This window comes from Chiloscyllium punctatum, chromosome 1, assembly GCF_047496795.1.
Source record: "Chiloscyllium punctatum isolate Juve2018m chromosome 1, sChiPun1.3, whole genome shotgun sequence".
NCBI classification, from domain to species: Eukaryota; Metazoa; Chordata; class Chondrichthyes; order Orectolobiformes; family Hemiscylliidae; genus Chiloscyllium; species Chiloscyllium punctatum.
In genome coordinates, this window is record NC_092739.1 from 86,092,657 (window position 1) to 86,116,510 (window position 23,854).

Below are 23,854 nucleotides of genomic sequence, written 5' to 3' on the forward strand. Positions count from 1 at the left end.
ATTTATATTTTGTATGTATATATAACATATTTATTCACATTTTTTGAAGATGGAGTAGCAGAGCTCCTGTTTGGGTTATAAACTTATGCTAAGACTGACCCAGCATTTTGTATGCTAGAAGTGTTTGTATGTATGTCATGTTTAAGACATCCTATTCTTTAGCCACATAGAGCAAACTTTTTATAGGTTAAAATCTCCTCTGCCACTATGGGATGAAGACAAGGGTTGTTGACAGATGGAGCCCATGGTCACATTTCATTAAGACAGATACAAATATTGTGATGTATTTCGGAGCGTTACTTTGTTAAATAGTATATGTGATATCGGATGCTGATGTCTTTGATACAAAGGTATGGGAGCTAAATTTAAGCAGAAAGATAGGGATGTGAATTGTGAAGAAGGCACAAGGAGCTAACAAAGGGAGCAAGGTTAAGTGAGTGGGAAAGATCTGGTAATGGAGTACAATATGGGAAGATGTGAAGTTATCCATCTGTTTTATCAGACAGAATGAAAGCAAATTATCTAAGCAGTGAGAGGATGCAGAGAGATCTGGGTGTGCGAGTGCATGAATCACAGAGGGTTAGCATACAGGTGTAGCAAGTAATCAGGAAAGCTAATCGAATGTAATGATTTATTGCAAGGGAATTGAATGCAAGAGGTAGGGGGTTAGACTTCACTTATGAGGGGCATTAGTCACACCACATCTGGAGTACCATGTACAGCACTGTTCACTGTATTTCCAGAAGGATGTTTATTAGACTAATACCTGAAATAAGCAGTTTGACTTGAGGAAAGGCTAGACAGGTCTGTATATTTCCAGAGTTTAGAAGAACCGGAAGTTAACTAATTAAAAACCTATAATATCCTGAGGGGACTGGATAAGGGGTATGTTGAAAGGACATATATTTTTGTGGGAGAAGCTAGAATTATGAGTCATGGTTTAAAATAATAGTCTCCCATTCATAACAAAGGTGAGGAAACAATGTTTTCCCTGAGATTTGGAGTCTTTGGAATTCCGTTTGTCAAAAGGCAGTGGATTCAGAATCTTTAACTATTTTCACGGCAGAGGTAGATTCTTGACTGCCACGTGAATGAAACATGAAGATAAAGTTAAGGTTAAAATCAGATCAACCTTGACTTCGTTGAATGATGGAACAGGCTCGCTGGGCCAAGTGGCCCACTGCCAGTTCATTATTCGTATGCTAGCCATCATATCTCTGGAAAACAATAGGGTGGATTTGATTAGGGCAGATTCCAGATCTGAATGCAGACAGTTTCTATCAGTAAAAATGTTATAGGTTGGTTTGCAAACAGGGCAAGTGTCCAGGGTGCTAGTCAGACTACCTTGTGCAACAACTTGGATTTAAGTAGCACCTTAACATAATGAAATGGCCCAAGGTGCTTTACAGGTGTTTTATAAGATAATGTGTGGCAACGAAGAACATAAGGAGATATTTGGTCAGGTAGCCAAGAGCTTGGTTGAGGTTGTACGTTTCCTGGTTGACTTAAAAGGAGAGAAGTGAGGTAGGTAGGGTATCCTGGAGCTGAGAACCTGAGTGACCAAGGCACACTACCAATGGTGAAGCAATTAAAATTGAAGCTGCACAAGGTGAATTGGAGGAGAGTGGGTTGTGGTTTGGAAAGAATTAACGAGAGAGTCTATTAAGTTCCTGGAAGGATTTGAAAAGGACGAAGAATTTAAATTCTGTGTTTACCTTGCATTGAGCACAGGCCTAATAGGAAAACGAGACTTGCTGAGAGTTAAGATATAGTTAGCAGAAATTTGCAGGACCTCATGTTAGCAGAGGGTAGAATGTTGGAAATTAGCCAGGAAAGTATTAGAATAGCCAAGTCTAGAGTTATCATAGAATCCCTACAGTGTGTAAGCAAACCATTCAGACCATTGAGTCCACACTGACACTCTGAAGAGCATGCTACCCAGATACTGTTAAAGTACAGATTTGAGATGGCCCAGGGAATCCCTTGTGGACTCAGACCTGTAAGCCTCTCTCTCTTGGTTCGTCCCAGAGATCGTACTCTTTGGAAGTCTCGAATAAAATCCTCTTACAGACAATTTAGTTTAATTTTAGTCATCCCTTTATTCACTAATAGCATCACTGTTACCACATAACACTGATACCTATAAGCTAAACTAACTGGGTTCTAATAACCTTGGAGAATAGGGTACCAGCTCTTCAAGTGCCCCAGCAGGCTACTCCGATGTACTGATACAAAGTGGCTTCCTTTATACAAAAGTTTACAAAAACATTGCATGTTCTTAATTAGACAGATAACAGTGAAAGACAATAATTCGTAAAGAAGAAAAGTTAATTGACTGGTCTGTGTGCGCTTGACTGATCACTCCTACAGGCATTGAGCTATCCATCAGGTGCGAAAAAGAAATCCAGCCGAGTTAAGCATCTGCGGCGAGATAAGTTCCTATAAAGAAGTACCAATCTAAATTAAATGGGAAATGTCATAAGGTAACCTTGCACAGCTCACATGTCTGATATCATTGTTTTACGAAATAGCTTCTTAGCAAGGAGGGTAAACTTTTGACCATAAAATGGCTTCCTGACAGATTGTGTCAGAATCTCTTCAATGTTAGGTTTAGAATAATTTTAAGCTGGGAGCAGATTCATGCTTTTTATCTTCAGCACAGAATCATTCTGTACCTGAGGCTGAAATGTTACTGCAAGGTTGTATTTAAGATGAAGAATTAGTCTCGAATTAAACATGCCTGTTCAAGTTTGTGATTCAAATTCAAATAAGACATAAGATCTGATTAGTTAGAATTGACAGTGGGGCAGTCAGTAAGGTCTGTAAAAACAGCAAGTAAGTTAAAGCTTTATCAATGTTTCCTTTTAGAGTTTGCATTTCATAACCTGTAATGGCTGCTCAAAATCATCAAAAGTCTCAAACTGCAATTAAATTTAATCCAAAGCAGGTAAGCACCAAGAGTTAATTTTCTATGGATTCAACAGCCTCAGCACTAAAATGGTCTCCCCCCTCAGGTCAGGGTTTTGTAACAGCAAAGATTTCTTTTCTCTCTCTGACTGCTCCGCTTGCAAGGGGTAATAAAAATCCATTATAATTGGCAGCAGCTAACTGTTAATTACAAAGCTTTTGATAGTACTGAGTTTAGTTTCAAGGTCAGATTCAAAAACTGTCATTAATTTCACAAGGGAATGGCTGTGAAAGTTATCACTTGGTGTCCTGTTCACACAGGTTCACCGATGCTAAGGCAAATGTTCTTAATTAATGCTGCCTGACCTGTTGCGCTTTTCCAGCAACACATTTTTCAGCTCTGATCTCCAGCATCTGCAGTCCTCACTTTCTCCTAGTTGATTTTAACCTACTGCGAATCCTCTTGCAAGGATGCCTTCCTTGAAGAAGCTCTCTTCCTCCCTCTACAAGGATTTCAGTGAGTCCCTCTCTCATTGCACCGCCTAGGAACCCTCCAACCACAAGGGATGAATGTAGATTTCTCCAGCTTCCTCATTTCCCCTCCCCCCACCTAATCTCCGTCCCAACCCTCGGACTCAGCACCGCCTTCTTGACCTGCAATCTTCTTCCTGACCTCTCCGTCCCCACCCCGGTCCGGCCTATCACCCTCATCTTAACCTCCTTCCACCTATCGCATTCCCAATGCCCCTCCCCCAAGTCCCTCCTCCCTACCTTTTATCTTAGCCTGCTTGGCACACCTTCCTCATTCCTGAAGAAGGGCTTATGCCCGAAACGTCGATTCTCCTGCTCCTTGGATGCTGCCTGACCTGCTGCGCTTTTCCAGCAACACATTTTTTGAGCTCTGATCTCCAGCATCTTCAGTCCTCACTTTCTCCTCAATGTTCTTAATTGCCTTACAGCATCCTGTTATCACTTGGTGAGCCCAGGTCTTCCTATCTTTTGCATTCTTTAATTTTCCCATTTTTTCTGAGCTTTCCTGTCTAGTGCAGTAAATGTGTTCTATAATTCAGCATTACAATTTAGACTGAATGTTTAAAGGCAAGTTTTAAGACTATAGACTTTCTCAATACTGCCAAATGCATCCTATCAAAAATAAATAGGTATTTATTCTTAGGATGGTAAACTGGCCATTAGGTTCAAACAATTGATTAACACAGTGTAAGTTACCTTCCCCAACAAGTATGATATAACAATACGTGCTTAGGCAGGAGTCCTCAGAGAGACATCCTCATCAAACAGACCATTATGCATAACAGACTTTCATCAGAGCAGTCTTCATCGAGCAGTCCTCAATAGGCAGAAGAAGAGCAGAAAGGGAATTCTTCACTGGGTCTATCGTCTCAGCTAAAGAGCAATTTAATGAGTTCCAAATAAACTTCCTCCTACCATTTCATCTTCCCCTAACAAAATATTCTTCTATTTTGCTTTCCTTCATAATTCTGTAGTTTCTCAATATAGCAATCTGAATATATGGTGATTTAAAGATAGGAACCAATTAGCTTTAAATGAGACAAATTGAATCTTTTGACTTTCGATCTTGAGTCATAGAGTAAAAGTGAAAAACAACATTAAAGTTAGACAGGATTTGGTTTGGAGCATTGCTCACTATTTACTGCCCATTATGGGGAAGATATAAAAGCAATGGCAAAGGTGTCATTTGAATTCATTAGGGTTATGCTGGAAATCAGGAGATGGTTATGAACTAAACTTTATAAAATTTGTTTTATTCATTTCTCCATTGGGATGAAGTACTAATTCTGGAAAGATCTTAATTTATGAATAGTGATGTTCAGATAAACTGATTTGTCCTTTTCTTAGCAAGTGTTAGGAGTACAGAAAAGTAAAATAGTTGCATTGAATTACGGGGAGATTAGACAAAATCATTACATAATGTTATGGACCGGACTAGACCACGCCGTTTGGGTACAGAACCGGCTCAAAGGTAAAAGACAGAGGGTGGTGGTGGAGGGTTGTTTTTCGGACTTGAGGCCTGTGACCAGTGGAGTGTCACAAGGATCGGTGCTGAGTCCACTACTTTTCATCATTTATATAAATGATTTGGATGTGAGCACAAGAGGTACAGTTAGTAAGTTTGCCGATGATACCAAAATTGGAGGTGTAATGGACAGCAAAGAAGGTTACCTCAGATTACAACGGGATCTTGATCAGATAGGCCAATGGGCTGAGAAGTGGCAGATGGAGTTTAATTCAGATAAATGTGAAGTGCTGCATTTTGGGAAAGCATATCTTAGCAGGTCTTGCACACCTTTAATGCTAAGGTCCTAGGCAGTGTTGCTGAACAAAGAGACCTTGGAGTACAGATTCATTGCTGCTTAAAAGTGCAGTCACCGGTAGATAGGGTAGTGATGAAGTATGGTTTCCTTTATTGGTCAGAGAATTGAGTACAGGAGTTGGGAGGTCATGTTGTGGCTGTATAGGACATTGGATCGGCCACTGTTGGAGTATTGCGTTCAATTTGGTCTCCTTCCTATCAGAAAGATGTTGTGAAACTTGAAAGGGTTCAGAAAAGATTTACAAGGATGTTGCCTGGGTTAGAGGATTTGAGTTATGAGGAGAGATTAAATAGGCTAGGCCTGTTTTCCCTGGATCGCCTGAGGCTGAGTGGTGACCTTATAAAGGTTTATAAAATCATGAGGGGCATGGATAGGATAAATAGACAGTCTTTTCCCTGGGGTCGGGGAGTCCAGAACTAGAGGGCATAGGTTTAGGATGAGAGGGAAAGATATAAAAGAGACCTAAGGGGCAACTTTTTCACGCAGAGGGTGGTACGTGTCTGGAATGAGCTGCCAGAGGAAGTGGTGGAGGCTAGTACAATTGCAACATTTAAAAGGCATCTGGATGGGTATATGAATAGGAAGGGTTTGGAGGGATATGGGTCAGGTGCTGGCAGGTGGGACTAGATTGGGTTGGGATATCTGGTCAGCATGGACGGGTTGGACCAAAGGATCTGTTTCTGTGCTGTACATCTCCATGACTCTATGACCTAAAAATATTTTAAGAAGGTAGCCTAGACCCTAACTTTTGCTTATTTTAAAGACTATATTCAAGTTGCAATTCAACTGGTCAAACTACTTTACATTGAGCAAAACGTCATTATTAAAGTACAAGAAAAGCAAGAAAACTTAGAATAACTTAATTCTATTGGAACATTTAACAGAACAATAATACATTAACTATTGCGAATTAAGTGTTCCATATAGCAATATTCCATAAACACATCTCTTGGCAAAAAGGTAAATCTAAAAACAGATTTTCTGTCTCGCAATACCCGCAGTAGAAAGAGAAGCCCCAACTACGATCTGTCAGCAAGAGAGGGAAGGAAAAGCTTCTGCTTCATCAAGGCTGCAGCACCTTCTGCTGAATCTAAAAGTTTAAGAAAAAAACTGCACGTCCTGGTCTTTGAGAACTGGTCACACCTAATAAGCTGCCTCTATTGGTCCATTGTTTTTAAAAAAACAAACCCCAAGTCTTCACAAGCTGTTTATTGGCTTTCCAGTTGGACATCTCAGCACTTCTGTCTTAAATCATCTCTTTCAAAAACAAAAACAGGACAAAACAACCTCTTAAAGCCGCAACATCTTCACATACAAGTTAAGCTGTGGCTGTGCTGCAAACCCTTGTTAAAATGGGTTCTGGTAATGATATAGCTTCTGATGATGGGGGGAGGGAATCTTAACTCGTCTAAACAAAACAACAAAGACTTTTGGTCTAATTTTCATGTTGGCAAGTCTTGTTATTTATTATAATGTTCTTAATGCTAATTTCAATTGTATTTATTTCTGTACAGGACAGTGGAAATACAGAAGGATGTGGAATACAGACTACCGTTTACGATAAACAATAAAACAATCAATTTAAACATGTAAGTATTTAAAGTATACATTTGAGTTTCTTTTTCCTTTTTTTTACACTAAATTCTAACAACTCTTGAAATGTTAAAGGGTTAATTTGTTCTGCTGATGTAACAAATTCGATATCTGGGGGTGGGGGGGTGTTTTCTGTCTTAAAGGCAGGAGGTGACAAACTAATCATATTCTGTAAATGCTGCAGTTTAAGGAATTGCCTAACCTCTCACTGTACATTGTTTTTGGTTGGCAAGTGAGTATAGGGGCGTGGCAGGGGCTTGTGTCTTGCATGCATGGCTGACTGTGATATATAACGCTGTATCAAGGAAGGATGGTTCCCTTGTTCGAGGAGCCTTGCTTGACATGCTCAGTAAGCATCGTAAAGAATGTCAAGTGCTCCTCCAAAAGCTGGTATGTACTTAAATAAATTGGGGCTGTTCACAGAAGTTGGTGTATTGCAGTTGCATCAAGCATGTAAGAATCTCAAGAAGGGAACCTCACACTATAGCCTTCCATGTTGGTAGCCTGTTTCATGAAATGTCCTTTGAAGGATTGACATACTTCAAGCTTTTTACATGTTAAAACCTGACATGCTGATTAGGCTGCAAACTCTAACAATTTTGGTCTAAGATGCTGACTGAGGAAAGGTTGAGTTGAAATGTTGCTATTATTTGATCAAATTGAATTTTTCTTTGTTTAACAAGCTGCAGCTCTTAAACGAAAATGTAAAAATGCAGCAGGATCAGAGTCCTATGGCTCGGAGTCAGGCTCTTTGGCCCAGACTGGTGCATGCCAACCAAAATGTCCATCCACTCTAGCCTCGTTTCCCTGCACTTGGCCTATATCCTTCTAAACCTTTTCCCATCCATGTATTTGTCAAATTTAAATGTTGTTAATGTACCTGCCTCAACCATTTCCACTGGCAGCTCATTCCATATGTGTTCCACACTCTGTGTAAAACAAAAATAAAATGGCCCCCCTGGTTCCCTTTTATTCTTTCCCCTCTAACCTTAAACTGATGAGCTCCAGTCCTCAATTCCCCAACCCTGGGAAAGAGATTGCATGCATTTACCCTGTCTAAGCCTCTCATGATCCTATGCATCTCCGCAAGCTCTTCCCCACCACCATTCCCCCCTCCTCAGTCTCCTATGCTGTAAAGAAACAACTCCTAGCTTGTTCAAGATCTCCGTATAACTCAGACTCTGAGTCCTGGCAACATCCTTGTAAATTTCTTCTGCACTCTTTCCAGTTTAATAACATCCCTCCTATAACAAGGTGACCAAAATTGAACGCAGTACTGCAAATGCGGCTTCACTAATGTCCTGTACAACTGTAACATAACTTATCAACTTCTGTACTCAGTACCGTGACTTTTGAAGGCCAGTATGCCAAAAGTCGTCTTCACTGCCCCTGTCTAACTGTGACTCCACTTTCAGAGAACCATGCACTTGAGCTCCAAAGTTTACATCCTCCCAGTGCGAATGCTAAGGAGGCACTCTGAACTGTTATGGGGCTATTAGTGATTGAAGAAGCACACCCTGGTGGACTGTTTATAAAGCTGGAGATTCTAACCATGCGAATCTCAAGTCTGTGCTCTCTAAATTCCATCAGCATGTGGACTTTGTAACGAGAGGGGGGAAGCGTTTATACAAACAATCTCAATGCGTACAGGGCAGAGCCCCACCCCCACCTCGGCTCCTCAGACCACATCTCTGTAACTCTAATCCCAGCATTTCGACTGCTCATCAGAGGTGTCAAACCAGTTCTGAAGCAGGTGAAAATCTGGCTGGCAGGAGCCATTTCTGCTCTTCAAGATTGCTTTGAGCACACAGGTGCATGTTTAAGTAGATGGCAACTCCGTTAACTTGGAGTATAAGGTGTCGGTGATTTGAACTGCATTGACAATGGCACTGTGACCAAGACCATCACTTCTCACCCCAACCAGCAGTTATGGATAACCACAAAGGTGTGTGCACTGCTGAGGACCCGTGATTCTGCCTTCAGAGCAGATGTCAAGGCGGCCCTAACAACAGTGAGGGCCAACCCCGCAGAGGGTGGTAAGTATATGGAATGAGCTGCCAGAGGATGTGGTGGAGGCTGGTACAATTGCAACATTTAAGAGGCATTTGGATGTGTATTTGAATAGGACGAGTTTGGAGGGATATGGGCCGGGTGCTGCCAGGTGGGACGAGATTGGGTTGGGATATCTAGTCAGCATGGATGGGTTGGACAGAAGGGTCTGTTTCCATGCTGTACATTTTAAAAAAAAAACCTGTTCCCGGCCATCAAAGAGGCAAACGTGCATCCGCACAGAGAATATGCAGCCTTTTTCAGGACATCAGTGATATGCAGAGCATATGGAAGGATATTCAAACCATCACAGAACTGCATCGCTTTCTTGTACTGGTGATGCTTCCCTCCCAGATGAGTTGACCAACTTATATGCATGGTTTAAGGCACGAAATGATGTGGCGGCAAGGAAGACCATCCCCCCCCAATGCCCAGGTGTTGTCTTACCACAGCCGATGTGAGGATAACTTTGTGTAGAGTCATCCCACGTAAGGCTGTTGGACCAGATAACAACCATGGTAGAGTGTTCAGAGGATCCTCTGATGTGCTGGTAGATGTTGTCACAGGCATCTTTAACATCTGAGTTGTGTAGTAGTTCCAATGTGCTTCAAGGCTGCTACCATCGTCCCCGTGCTAAAGAAGGCCTCAGTGTCGTGCCTCAACGACTACTGCCCCATTGCATTAACACCCTTCATGAAGTGTTTCGAGAGGCTTGTGATGAGGCTTATTAAGACCCAGCTGCCTCCCTCCCTACAGTTCAATTATCATCCCAACTGCTCAACAGATGATGCCATCTCCACCACCCTCCATCTGGCCCTGGCCCTCACCCGCCTGGACAAGAAGAACATCTGCACACTTCATTTCTCAGCACCTGATTGGAAGGCTGAACCTGCTGGGCTGGAATACATCTTTCTAACTGGATCCTGGTCTTCTTGACTGGGAGATCTCAGTAAGACCAGATTGGAGCAGCATCTCCAATGCCATCACACTGAGCACAGGGCTGTGTGCTTAGTCCATTGCTGTTCACGCTGCTGACACATGACTCTGCAGTGATGCACAGCCCAAATCATATTATTCAGTTCACTGAAGACACAACGGTAGTGGGTTGCATTAGCCAGAATGACACATCAGTATACAGAAGGGAAGTGCAGCAGCTAACAGACTTGTGCAGAGCCAACAACCTGTCTCTGAATGTGGGCAAAACGAAGGACATGGTTGTTGACTTCAGGAGGGTACGGAGTGACCACTCTGAGCTGGTCATTGGCTCCCCTGTGGAGATCGTGAAGAGCATCAAATCTCTTGGTGCTCACCTAATAGAGAATATCACCTCGTCCCTCAAGACCAATTTCATAGCCAAGAAAACCCAGCAGCATCTGTACTTTGTACATTTGGTTGAGGAAAGGCCATCACCCAAACCTCCCCTCTTCTTTCCTCCCCCCCCCCCCCCACCCCCCTTCCCCCAATGCTGCAGAGAAAATAGCCTCAACTTCTGCCTCGAGCTCAACTCTGACAACATCCTTTTCTGAACCCCTTCAAGTTTCGCAACATCTTTCCTTTAGCAGGGAGACTAGAATTGAACGCAGTATTCCAAAAGTGGCCCAACTAATGTCCTGTACAGCCACAACATGACCTCCTAACATCTATAGTCATTGTACTGACCAATAAAGGCAAGCGTTCCAAACACCACCTTCACCACCTAGTCTATCTGTGATTCTACTTTCAAGGAACTAAAACCTGCAATTCAAGGTTTCTTTATTTGGCAACACTCCCCAGGATCTTACCATTAAGTGTATAAGTCACACCCTCATAAGCAGTTAATCTATTAAGCAATCGAGAATTTTTAAAAAATTAGTAGTTGCAACAGCAAAAGATCCAGTAATTAGCAAAGAGTGTGAAAACAGGGGGGAAAAAACTACCCCTTAATCAGACCTTGAAGTTAGAACAGTAGATATTTCATGACTGAAAAGTGTATATGTTTAAAACAGTGAATTTCTACTATTCCCCTCAAATAAAAGGAAAATAAATAAAAATGGAACTAAGCCAAATAGAGAGCCATTGTTTTTTTGAAGTGGAATGGGAGAAAACATTCTAACAATAAGCACTCCTGAACTAAATATTAATAAAATACGAGATATTGGAAATGTTTTCAGGATAAGGGTTTTACTATCAATTAAGACACGAACAATTTTATTTTTATTTTTCCTTTTTGCCTGATTAATGCTTGCCCACCTTTTACTTTTTCAGTTGTGAAGAAGAATCCTGCTCAAAACATTGCTCTGCCTTTTCTCCACTGGTATAAGACGACCTTGTGTTTTCCAAGTTTTAACTTTTAACCATAGTTGTAGTTTTGTCAATCCTTTAAAGTGGTCCATTTTTTAAAAGTGAGAAGCCATTGGAACATTTCTTAAATTCCAAAAGGGAATTGTGGATTTTGATGCTCTGCTAAAACATTCAGTTTAACTTAACCAGGCCTCTCACCTGAAAGAACCAATGACTCTAGGATGTCTGGATGGTAATAAATATATAACCTGTCACTATTACCCAAAATGTATGAAGAATGCTAATAGAAGTTAATATCTATGTATGTACTCTGTGCACTGTATTCATTTTTGGAGCTGACATTGTGTAACATGCAAAAAATGGGTCTGTTTGTCTAAACTACAAAAAGATCTAGAATAAACAAGTACAAATTTAATTGCAAATTTTTCCTTCTGCAATTCTAGCTTACTTCCTCCTCAGTTTCCACAAGAGAAGCCTGTGATCACAGTTTTCCCTCCAGTGAGGCACCATCTAGTAGACATACATTCTGCGACATATGTGCAAAGCCCACTAATTACAAATGTATGTAAATAATTTCATTTTTTAAAACTCTAATGATTTTGTGAAGTCTAAATGTTGCCTTTCATCGTTTTTATCTTGTAAGTTTAGAAGACTTGTGTCTAGTATGTCGAAGTTCAAACGGAGGATCAATAGACAATAAGTGCAGGAGTAGGCCATTCTGCCCTTCGAGCCTGCACCACCATTCAATATGATCATGGCTGATCATCCTTAATCAGTATCCTGTCTTATCTCCATAACCCTTGATTCCACTGTCCTTGAGAGCTCTATCCAACTCTTTCTTAAATGAATCCAGAGACTGGGCCTCCACTGCCCTCTGGGGCAGAGCATTCCACACAGCCACCACTCTCTGGGTGAAGAGGTTTCTCCTCACCTCTGTTCTAAATGGTCTACCCCTTATTTTTAAGCTGTATCCTCTGGTTCGGCACTCACCCATCAGCAGAAACATGTTTCCTGCCTCCAGAGTGTCCAATCCTTTAATAATCTTGTGTCTCAATCAGATCCCCTCTCAGTCTTCTAAACTTAAGGGTATTCAAGCCCAGTCGCTCCAGTCTTTCAGCATAAGGTAGTCCCGCCATTTCAGGAATTGACCTCGTGAACCTACGCTGCACTCCCTCAATAGCCAGAATGTCCTTCCTCAAATTTGGAGACCAGAACTGCACACAGTACTCCCAGGTGTGGTCTCACCAGGGCCCAAAACAGCTGCAGAAGCACCTCTTTGCTTCTATACTCAATCCCTCTTGTTATGAAGGCCAGCTTGCTATTAGCCTTCTTCACTACCTGCTGTACCTGCATGCTTACCTTCATTGACTGGTGTACAAGAGCACCCAGATCTTTGTACTGCCCCTTTACACTAAATTGATTCCATTTAGGTAGTAATCTGCCTTCCTGTTCTTGCCACCAAAGTGGGTAACCATATATTTATCCACATTAAACTGCATCATGCATCTGACCACTCGCCTAACCTGTCCAGTTCACCCAGTAATCTCCTAACATCCTCCTCACATTTCACCCTGCCACCCAGCTTAGTATCATCAGCAAATTTGCTAATGTTATTGCTAATACCATCTTCTATATCATTAACATATATTGTAAAAAGCTGCGGTCCTAGCACTGATCTCTGTGGTACCCCACTGGTCACTGCCTGCCATTCCGAAATGGAGCCGTTTATCACTACTCTTTGTTTCCTATCAGCCAACCAACTTTGAATCCAAGTTAGTACCTTGCCCCCAATACCATGCACCCTAACTTTGTTCACTAACCTCCTATGTGGGACTTTATCCAAAGCTTTCTGAAAGTCCAGGTACACTACATCTACTGGATCTCCTTCGTCCATCTTCAGAGTTACATCCTCAAAAAATTCCAGAAGGTTAGTCAAGCATGATTTCCCCTTCATAAATCCATGCTGACTCTGACCTATCCTGTAACTACTATCCAGATGTGTCAAAATTTCATCCTTTATAATAAACTCCAGCATCTTTCCCATCACTGAGTTCAGACTAACTGGTCTATAATTTCCTGCTTTCTCTCTCCCACCTTCCTTAAAAAGTGGTACAACATTAGCCACCTTCCAATCCACAGGAATTATCCCGAATCTATCGAACTCTGGAAAATAATCACCAACACATCCACAATTTCTCGAGCCACCTCCTTCAGTGCCCTGGGATGTAGACCATCAGGCCCTGGGGACTTATCAACCTTCAGACCTAACAGTCTCTCCAACACCAATTCCTGGAAAATATAAATTCCCTTCAGTTCAGGTCTTCCAGCCACTATTACCTCAGGGAGATTGCTTGTGTCTTGCCCAGTGAACACGGATCTGAAGTACCAATTCAATTCTTCTGCCATTTCTTTGTTCCCCGTAATATATTCCCCTGTTTCTGTCTTCAAGGGCCCAATTTTAGTCTTAATCATTTTTTTGCCTTTCACATACCTAAAAAAGCTTTTACGATCCTCCTTTATATTTTTGGCCAGTTTACCTTCATACCTCATTTTTTTTCTCTGCGTATTTCCTTCTTAGTAATCCTCTGTTGTTCTTTAAAAGCTTCCCAGTCCTCCGTTTTCCCATTTATCTTTGCTATGTTATACTTTTTCTCTTTTAACTTTTGTGTTTCTTAACTTCCTTTGTCAGCCACGGCATTCCATGCGTCATCCGAGGATCTTTCTTCCTTTTTGGAATGAACTGATCCTGCAACTTCTGCATTATACACAGAAATATCCGCCATTGTTCCTCCACTGTCATCCCTGCTAAGGTATTGCACCATTGAACTTTGGCCAGCTCCTCCCTCAGAGCTCCATAGATCCCTTTATTCAACTGAAATATTGTCATTTCCGATTGTACCCTCTCCCCCTCCAAATTGCAGATTGAAGTTTATTGTATTTTGGTCACTACTTCCCAATGGCTCCTTCAATTCAAGGTCCCTGATCAATTCTGGTTCGTTGCACAATACCAGATCCAGAATTGCCTTCTCCCTGGTAGGCTCCAGCACCAGCTGTTCTAACAATCCATCTTGGAGGCATTCCACAAAGCCTCTTTCTTGAGGTCCAATACCATCCTGATTCTCCCGGTCTACCTGCATGTTGAAATCCCCCATAACAACTGTAGTAACATCTTTGCGACAGGCCAATTTCAGCTCCTGATTCAACTTACATCCGACATCCAGACTACTGTTTGGGGGCCTGTAGATGACTCCGAAGAGGGTCTTTTTACCCTTAGTATTTCGCAGCTCTATCCACACTGACTCTACATCCCCTGATTCTAGGTCCCCCCACGCAAGGGACTGAATATCATCCCTTACCAACATGGCCACCCCACCCCCTCTGCCCGTCAGTCTGTCCTTATGAAAGCACGTGTGGCCTTGAATATTCATTTCTCAGGCCCTGTCCACTTGAAGCCACGTCTCAGTTATCCCCACAATATCGTATCTGCCAATTTCCAAAAGAGTCTCAAGCTCATCCATTTTATTTCTAAGGCTTCGTGCATTCATGTATAATATTTTTAATTTGTTACTGCCCTCCCCCTTCCCATCAACTCCTATTTTACTCAACCTGCCTCATTGATACAGTTGTCTTTCTTGACCTCCCTTGTTCTAACTTTCCCTTCAATTTCCTTCTTAAACATCCAGTTTGTCCCCCCTCCCCCGCTACTTAGTTTAAACATAGCTGTGTTGCAGTAGCAAACCTGCCTGCCAGAACGCTGGTCCCTAAACTATTAAAGTGCAAACCGTCTCTCTTATATAATTTATGCTTACCACAAAACATACCCCAGTGATCCAAGAATTTAAATCCTTGCAGTATCTCAAGGTTGCCCTATAACATTAGGAGCTTTTACCATTCAGGAGAAATGTAAAACATGAGTAAAATTATTGGAGAGATTGAAAATAACATTGTAATTTAGTAACTCTTAATAAAGCTTTACTTTGTAAGAGCAAATACAAAGATCCCAGGAGACTACCTTCAGAAAGAATGCCACATTGCTTGCACATGGTTGAAGGTAGCGTTGCAGTGGACGAGTGGATTACATTAGTGTTAGGGACCTACAAAGCCATTCATTAAAAGTAAAATTGAAACAAGTAAATAAAAAAAATTAAAGCAAAATTCTCAATTAAGCACATAAAAACGTCAGCCCTGGTTCGATAGAATGTAAAACAAAATTTTACCATATAGCTAAATTGCAAGCAATACAGTGGAAAAAACAGCCAGTGAGAAGCAATGAAATTTTCAACAAGAAGTAATAGATATCTTCCTGCAGTCACAGATATTTTTGTACAAATAGTGGTTCATCTATGGATGGATACCCTACAAGTGCCTGTAAGCAAATGAATCTAGAGTAGGTCCCTTTTCTTTTTGCAATTGGCTAACTTTTATATCCACATGTTTATCTTACACTTTTTTTTGCTCATGAAGAATTTATTATTTAAAACACATTGAACAGTTTTAAATATGTAACAACGTATGACCTAATCATTTAAAATGATTAAAATCTCTTTTTTTTTCTTGACTTACATCAAAGTTCACAATGCATTCAGACCTTGGAAAAATCATTCAGGCGATCCTTGAAGAATTTTGGAAGAACCCTCCAGTGTTGGCTTCAAGCTCAGCATCCTTTCCATAGTATGTATGATCATCATGTATACCTTAGCTTGGCTCATTAGTAACAAGCTAGCATTTGAGTTAGGCTATGGTTTCAAATGCAGGATAATCCAGGGTAAAGCATCAGTGAGGTAGAAATATAGCAGCAGGAATGCGCCATTCAGCTTCTCGATCTGCTCCACCTTTTGAGATCCTAGTTAGCCATTAGTACAACTCTCCTGCACAATCCCCATTTCCTGTATTGTCATTAGGATCCAAACATTGTCCTGTGATAAAGGCCAATTCGCCTCCCTGATCCTGCATCTACTTTGGATCTTTAATGACTTAAGACCATGTAGATCCCTGCACACAGGACCATCAACACCTCTCAATTTCTTCATTTAAAATATACTTTGTTCCTCCATTTCTTCTATGAAAGTGGATAACTTCATGCTTGTCTACATTATTTTCCACATGCCTTTTTCTTGCCTACTCATTCATTCCCTCCAAATCGCTTGTAACTTCTGTGTTGTTTCTACCCAATTTTGTGGCATCTGCTAACTTGAACATATTACATTTGGTTCCCACATCCAAACTATTGGTATATATTAGGTACAATGGTTGTCCCCTCCCCCAATTCCTTTCACTAATCCATGTTGACTCTGCTCATTCAATTATTTTCTAAGTGTACAGATATTCCATCTTTTATAATGGATTCTAGTATTTTCTGTATTTTTGATATCAAACTAATAGGTTTGTAATTTCCTGTTTTCTTGTTCTCACATTCCTTTAAAATGTGGGATTATATTTGTAACCTTTCAATCTGTACATAGCATTCCAGAATTTATAGGATTTTAAAAGATTATTACTGATCCATACACTATCTTCATAGCCACCTCTCTAAATACTCTAGAATTTGTTGACTTTCAGTACCATGACTGATTTATTTAGTATTAATAATTTTCTTTGATTGCACATTCTTGCAGATCCATTAGGTCTTTGATTTCTAGGATATTTGTGTCTTCCTTCACAAAGATGGACATAAAGTAATCATTTAGAATGAACTCACATTTGTCTTTGCTAGTTATTTGCTTTTTATACATCTGTTGATGCTTTACTGTCTTTGCTCGTGTTTCATGTTGTTTGGTTTCATCTTCTATTCTCTTTTTAGTTTCTTGGTCCTCCTATGCTCCATTCTAAAAGTCCCTCAATTGATGTACTTTTCTTGTTTGTCTTGTGTTCCTTAAAGGAATATATGTTCATTGTAACTGTGTGTTAATTCTTTAACTACTAGCCATTGCTGACTACCGCCAGACCTGTTAACTAAATTTATCAATCCATCACAACCAACTTACCCCTTTAATAGTTTTAATTTGAGACATTTTCACATTGAGCAACATCATTTTTAAACTTAGTGGGAATTTCCAAAATATTATGGTTACTCTTCACTTTTGCAACAAAATATTAATTAATCTTATCAAAGTGCTTCTGGTATTGGGTTGGGTTACATTGTTGAAGATTGTATTTTACATAGGAACAGAGCACAAAGGTAGGAGTAGGCCACAAGCTGTTGAAATCTACTATACTATTCAAAAAGCGCAGCATTGATCTTTGATCTTAAATTCACCTTCTTGCCCATTTCCTTTATACCTTGATTCCCTTAACAAGCAGCACCCGGTCTCCGCTCTGATTTGAATATAACCAATGAGGAAGCATCCAGAGCCATGCAAAGATTCATATGAGTGAACAAATTTCAGCTTGTCTCAATTTGAAATAACTGTCCCTTTAATCTGAAGTTAAGCTTCCTTGTCCTGGACTCTTGAGCCAGGGGTAAGAGCCTTACAGCAGATGGTAGCTTTTGATTATTCTGCCTTTCACAGTACCCCCAGCTGCACCATTTTTTTTACTTGTCCTATTTCAACTTATTTTGGCTCTATACAGTGATTTGCTCTCATGTATTACATCATATCATAGAATTTCCCTTAGTTCTTTTTCTTCTCTCTTCTCTCCTGTCCCCCGCCTCCATTTCACTTGTGTTTATAATTTTTCAGTTCTGATGTCACGTTAACTACACTTTGCTTTTCTTCACATTCCTACCGTCCCAAATATTTTCTTCATGTTCCATTTTTGTTTCAGACTTCCAACATTTACTGTTTCCTTTTGTCCTGCTCTGGTTTTGTCCATTAGTTTATCCGCCATTTGGGCTACTAAATTATTCCAAACTCATAAATTTTTATCATGGAAACTGTTGTGTCCTCTGGTGCCACTTCATCTACTATACTTGTTGCATCAAAAGCACTAATTGATTAGTCAAGTGGAATCTCCCCCTTGTCCATTTTGGTGCTATGTAATCATTATGTATTTTAAAGTGGCCAGTCACTAATTCCATAGTAATGGATTTCAGCACTTTCTGGCAGCTGATGTAAGACTAATTGGCCTTTAGGTCTGTTTATCTCTCTCCCTTTCTGTCTTGAATATTTCTGTTACATTTGTTAGTTTCCAAACCACTGGAGCTATTCCAGGTTCTTGGGTGATCACAGTCAGTGAATCCTCTATTTCTGCAACTGCTTTTTTCAGACCTCCAGGATGTAGACTATAAAGCCCAGAAGGTTTGTTGGATTTTGCTTCCATTAATTTCTCTCATTTTTCTTTACAAACATTATTTCTGGCCTGGTTTTTACAACCTTCCACTGTGAGCATGGGCACAAAATACCTGTTCAATATCTGCCATTTCCTTATCTCCCATTAAAACTTTTCTTTCAGCTACTACATTTACTTTTGTTTCTCTGCTCTATCCGTATTTGTAGAAGCTCTTTACAGCCTGTTTTCATGGTTCATGCTAGTTTAGTTTCATTTATTACAGTCATGGAGATATACGGCACTGAAGCAACCTCTTTGGTCCAACTCATCCAGGCAAACCAGACATCCTAAATAAGTCGAGACCCATTTGCCATCTTATGGCCCATATCTCCCTCAACCCTCCTTTTTCATATACACATCCTGGTGCCTTTTAAATGTTGCACCAATTCCTCTGGTAGATCATTCCATATACGCACCAACCTCTGTGTGAAAAATTTGCCCCTTTGGTGCCTTTTAAATTTTTCCACTCTCCCCATTAAACCTTATGCCCTTTAGTTTTGGATTCCCCTACCATGGGGGAAAAGACTTTGACTATTCACCCTATCTATGCCCCTCATGATTGTATAAACCTTTTATAAGGTGACCCCTCTGATGATCCAGAGAAAACAGCCCCAGTTTATTCCTCCTCTCCCTGTAGCTCAAGCCCTGGTGACATCCTTGTAAATCTTTCCTGAATTCTTTCGAGTTTAGCAGGGAAACCAGAATTGAATGCAGTAGTTCAAAAATGCCCCAACCAATGTCCTGGTCTCACGGTAACATGACCTCCCAACTCCTATACTCAAAGCACTGACCAGTAAGGCAAGTATACCAAATGCTGCCTTTACCCAGTCCACCTGTGATCTTACATGCAAGGAACTATGAACCTGCACTCTAAGGTCACTTTGTTTGGCAACAGTCCCCAGGACTGTAAAATCCTGCCCTACCAATATGTGGCACCTCCAGATTATCCAGATTAAACTCCATCTGCATTGTTTTCAACTTCTCTCTCATTTTTGGTCATCTTTGATTTCTAAAATGCTTCCAATTCTCAGACTAAATACTTTTCTTGGCAACATTGTGGACCTATTATTCTATCTATACTATCATTTAACCTCTTTAACAATGGATGGGTCACCATTTCTACAGAGTTTTTTCCTCCAACAGAACATGGTATTTTGGAGCAGATGTAGACCACTTGCTGCACCATTCAGTAGCAGAGTCAATCTTGCTGTGCTGTCAGCACTGTTTTCCTGTTTGCACCCCATAAACCTTGACTTCCATTCCTTTAACGTTCCTTTTGAGGAGAATTTGTTTTTCATTATCTTTGTATTTTGGAGGTTTATGCATTAGCTCTTTAAATATACTCATTGCTTATCCAATGTTAATCTTTTAAAATCTAATTTCCCAGTCTACTTTAGCCAATTTACCCCTCATACCAATGTAGTTGGCTTTAATTACATTCAATACGAAACAATGTTATATTTGTGCCTGTCTCTACCATAGTCATTGTAATTATCAGTATTCTCCAGAAGACTGTTTGCAATGAGATTACTAATTAAATCTGTCTCATTGAGTTGAAATCTAAAATAGCCTCTACTTGTTTGCTTCATGATGTGCTGTTTCATGAAGCTTTATCACCACATTCTTCAAACTCTTCCACTTCTGCTATTACCAGTTTGCTCTGTCCAGTCCATTTGAAGGTTAAAATCCATCATTATTGCAATGTCATTGCTAAAAAGAATAGTTATATTTCTCCCCTGGTTAGTCTGTGTAGATGTGATATGAGAATGAGAGATTTTTATTACAGTAAGCCAGTTGTTCCTTTATTTTTCTTGAAGTCCCTATTTGGCACACCAAATCTTTTGTTTTTTCCAGTTTGTCATATGTTTTGAAAATTGGGTACTCGAAGTTTGGGAGAAGATTTGTAGCTCGGGTGCTCGTTGTTGTGGTTCTGTTCGCCGAGCTGGGAATTTGTCTTGCAAACGTTTTGTCCCATCTAGGTGACATCCTCAGTGCTTGGGAGCCTCCTGTGACAACATTACCATTATAGGTCAAGCCAAACAGAGAACAGCCAGGGAATTCCTAGAGGCATGGCACTCATCCACAGACTCTATCAACAAACACATCGACCTGGACCCAATATACCGGCCACTACAGCGGACAGCTCGAACTGACAACCGGAAGCGGCAGAGACAGGCCACTATAAATGCCGGAGGAAACAGCACAGAAGCGCTTCACAAGAGGCTCCCAAGCACTGAGGATGTCACCTAGACAGGGGATGAAACGTTTGCAAGACAAATTCCTAGCTTGGCGAACAGAACCACAACAAATTTGGGTACTATTCCAAAGCTTTGTTTTAATTGTTGCCCACCTTTTGAATTGTTGCAAACTACACATGGCAGAAGTCCAGCTTTTTAAAGGTTATTTCAGTATTTGATTGCAACTGTAAATATTTCTAAAATTTAACACAGATGTTTTGATATTTTTCTAATTTTTAATTTTTAATCTTTACACATCTTTCAGTCGTTTTAGTGGTCCTGCTGCTGTGGCTCCTTACTCCTCTCAGGGATATCCATTTATTCCACCATATCCTACTCAGGAGTCTACAGTTCCTTGTCCTCCGGATTCAGTTACAGGCCCAGGCTTTAGTGGCTCTAGACCTGCTGCTCCTGCTTATGGATTGATTACAGATTTGCCTTTACCAGTTCCCACAGCTGACTCATCAGAACAGGTAAATGTAAACTGGAATTCAGCATTTAGAACATCAGGCATTATCTTCAGTTTTTGCAATGCTTTTTACTTCTAAGTGCCAATCTCTCTCTTGCGCATTCACGCGCGCTCTCTCGCTCGTCTCCCCCCCCACCCATGTGCTAAATTTAACTTGCAGCAGGCACAGAGTGACTGGTTCACAACTTAGGAAACCTCTGGCTTATTGGTGAAAAGCTGCAGTTAGCAGTAACTGGGAAGGAGAAATGAAACAGGCTTTCTTTGGGCTTTAGGTGTTTTTGCTGTGGAGATAAAGACAGCAGCTTCCTTTCTGGAGGTCTGAAGGCTTCTAACATCTCATTACTGTGCAAAAGCTGTTTAGCTACATGGGAACCAATCACATAGTTATTGATAAACAGAAAACCTTTGTGATCAACAATTTGGTCCCTCTAGCCATACAGTGGGGTCAGTGCAGGAGGTTTTTGACTCTTGTATTTTCTGTGTGCCCGAGATGCAGACTTGTAATCAATAAAGGGCAGAGCAACAGTACCATCACAAAATCTAAAAAATGCATAAGTTGGGCAAAATTAGTCTGTAGCAAAAATATGTATTTAAACATTCACAGTGAATCAAGCTTGTCTTCAAACAAGAATAAAGAATTTCAAATTTACCCCAGCCTTTGAGAAGGCAATGATGAGCCATCTTTTAAACTGTTACTGTGCTTGGTGGGTAGCACAAATGAATTCAGCCAGAGCAAAGGAAAGGAGGTGCAGTTTGAAATCCGGTTCATGTATTATTCAAAAGAGAACTTGCAGCGTTACAAGTGGTCAATTCATTTTCATATGCATCTGATGCCCGTTTTTCTTTGAGCAAATAGATCCCAGCTGTGGAAGGTGCTGTTGCTTACATTACATACTTCTACGTAATGAGTGCAAATTGTAAATAACTACAGCTCAAGCATAGATCCTTGCTGTACCCTGCTAGTTAATGCCTCTCCTCAACCTTGAAATATTCTGTCTTTTTTTATCTCTGCTTCCTGTTTACTAACCTCTGATACTGTAATATATCTTTTGTTAAATTAGTCCTAATATTAGATAATTTTGTTTGGCACGTTTTAAAAATCTTGCTACATTACATTCATTGATTCCTGGCAATAGATGAAATAGGAAATCAAGTGAACAGGACAAGATTCATAAGTCTCTGAATCCTTGACAAAAGCTCTGAATGGTGACTTTGCTTTTACCGTCTTTTGTTTATGATTCGGCTGACTGTTGAGAAGGAGACTAAGAATGTTTGTTTATATTGGTAGATGTACGGTAATAAAATTGTTCAAGGTACGTTTTGGTTTGAGCCATTTTATTAGGTATTTATTTAATTATCCAAACAGATGAGGCAAGGTAGTTAACAGTTTTTTCTTTAAATAATGTAAAGGGTTTTATGCTTAGAGAAACTCTTAGACTGCTAAGATTAGACAAATTTGAACGATAATTTCTTTAAAAAATCAATTGGGATTTTAACGTGCTGTATTTAGAAGTGAAAATCAGAATTTACAAATCTTCTGTGGAAGTACTTTGATTATAGTCATATAGTATGTATAAAAAACAAGAAATTAATTTATTTTCAATCTTTAATGTTGTTTATTATCCTTGTATCTTTCTAATATTTTCATGATCATTGGAACAGACTACTCGTACTTTTTTTTTAAAAAAGTTTTTAACACTAAAATTATATCATTACACAAGTCTGTTAATTTTTTTGTATGCGCAAGTTTAAATAAAACTAAAATAGGTCACTTGATAAGTGGTTTTCCTTTGTCAGGATGATTGGTGCACCTGCAGTGCTGTAAGGGTGTTTGGATTTGGAGTTGGTACCATTTGAAGTGATGTAGTTCCTAATCAGGATGGTGTATTGAGGGGATATTTGCGAGTGTAGTGTTCGCAATATTCTCTTTACAGTAGAGAAATATTGTTATAATTTTCAAAACCTGCAACTTAGGATGCAAACAGTTTTTTTTGTTTGTTTTAGTTAGGTTTGAATGGTCATAGTTACAAGATGCCAGATCTCCCTGACCACTTTGCAGAGCTCCATGAACTCAGGTATGCATATAGGTTTTAAGATGTAATAATACAACCTATTGTACTGACTGGAATTTGTTTTTTTTAATAAGTAGTATAATTCAACAGTGGTGTAGTTATTTTTTAATTCATTTAAGCAGAACTGATATGCTAATTCTACATAGAAAATGTTGTGAGCATTTGAAGTTAGGGTCTGAGAGCTCATTTAAGTACACGAGATTTCTGCCCATTCACTTTGTAACATGTTGTACTTGTTCAGAAGTCGCGCAACACCAGGTTATTGTCCAGTGGGCTTATTTGAAATCACATGCTTTTGGACCACTGCTTCTTCATCAGATAAAGTGGAGAAAAGTGCACAGGCACAGAATTTATAGGCAGAAAGATCAAAAGATCAAACCTATGATGCAAGTGGAGTGTCGACAGGCTGAACAATAAGTCTGCAGGTGATCAAAAGTGTCAGATGGTGTGAGTAAAGTGTCAACAGCTGAAAAGTAAGTGAAGGGATTACCTGTAATCCAATTAATTGAGGCAGGGAGATAATTACAAAAATTTTGAGACAAACCAAACAGCTAGAATAACATGACAGGTCTGAGTTACATGCTGCGAGTCTAACCCAAATAACAAGTAATCTAAAACTGCACA

At 40.1% G+C, this 23,854-nt stretch overlaps 1 protein-coding gene across 3 annotated transcripts in view; it reads left to right on the forward strand.

Annotated features, from left to right (window-relative positions):
• vps37a (VPS37A subunit of ESCRT-I) overlaps positions 1 to 23,854 on the forward strand; it is a 96,501-nt gene that overhangs the window by 8,164 nt on the left and 64,483 nt on the right. For all 3 annotated transcript variants that reach the window (XM_072570131.1, XM_072570123.1, XM_072570114.1), the window contains exons 2-6: positions 6,776 to 6,850; positions 11,627 to 11,744; positions 15,754 to 15,854; positions 20,955 to 21,162; positions 23,163 to 23,233. In XM_072570131.1, coding sequence (XP_072426232.1) covers positions 6,776 to 6,850; positions 11,627 to 11,744; positions 15,754 to 15,854; positions 20,955 to 21,162; positions 23,163 to 23,233 — 573 coding nt within the window. The remainder of the gene's footprint in view (positions 1 to 6,775; positions 6,851 to 11,626; positions 11,745 to 15,753; positions 15,855 to 20,954; positions 21,163 to 23,162; positions 23,234 to 23,854) is intronic.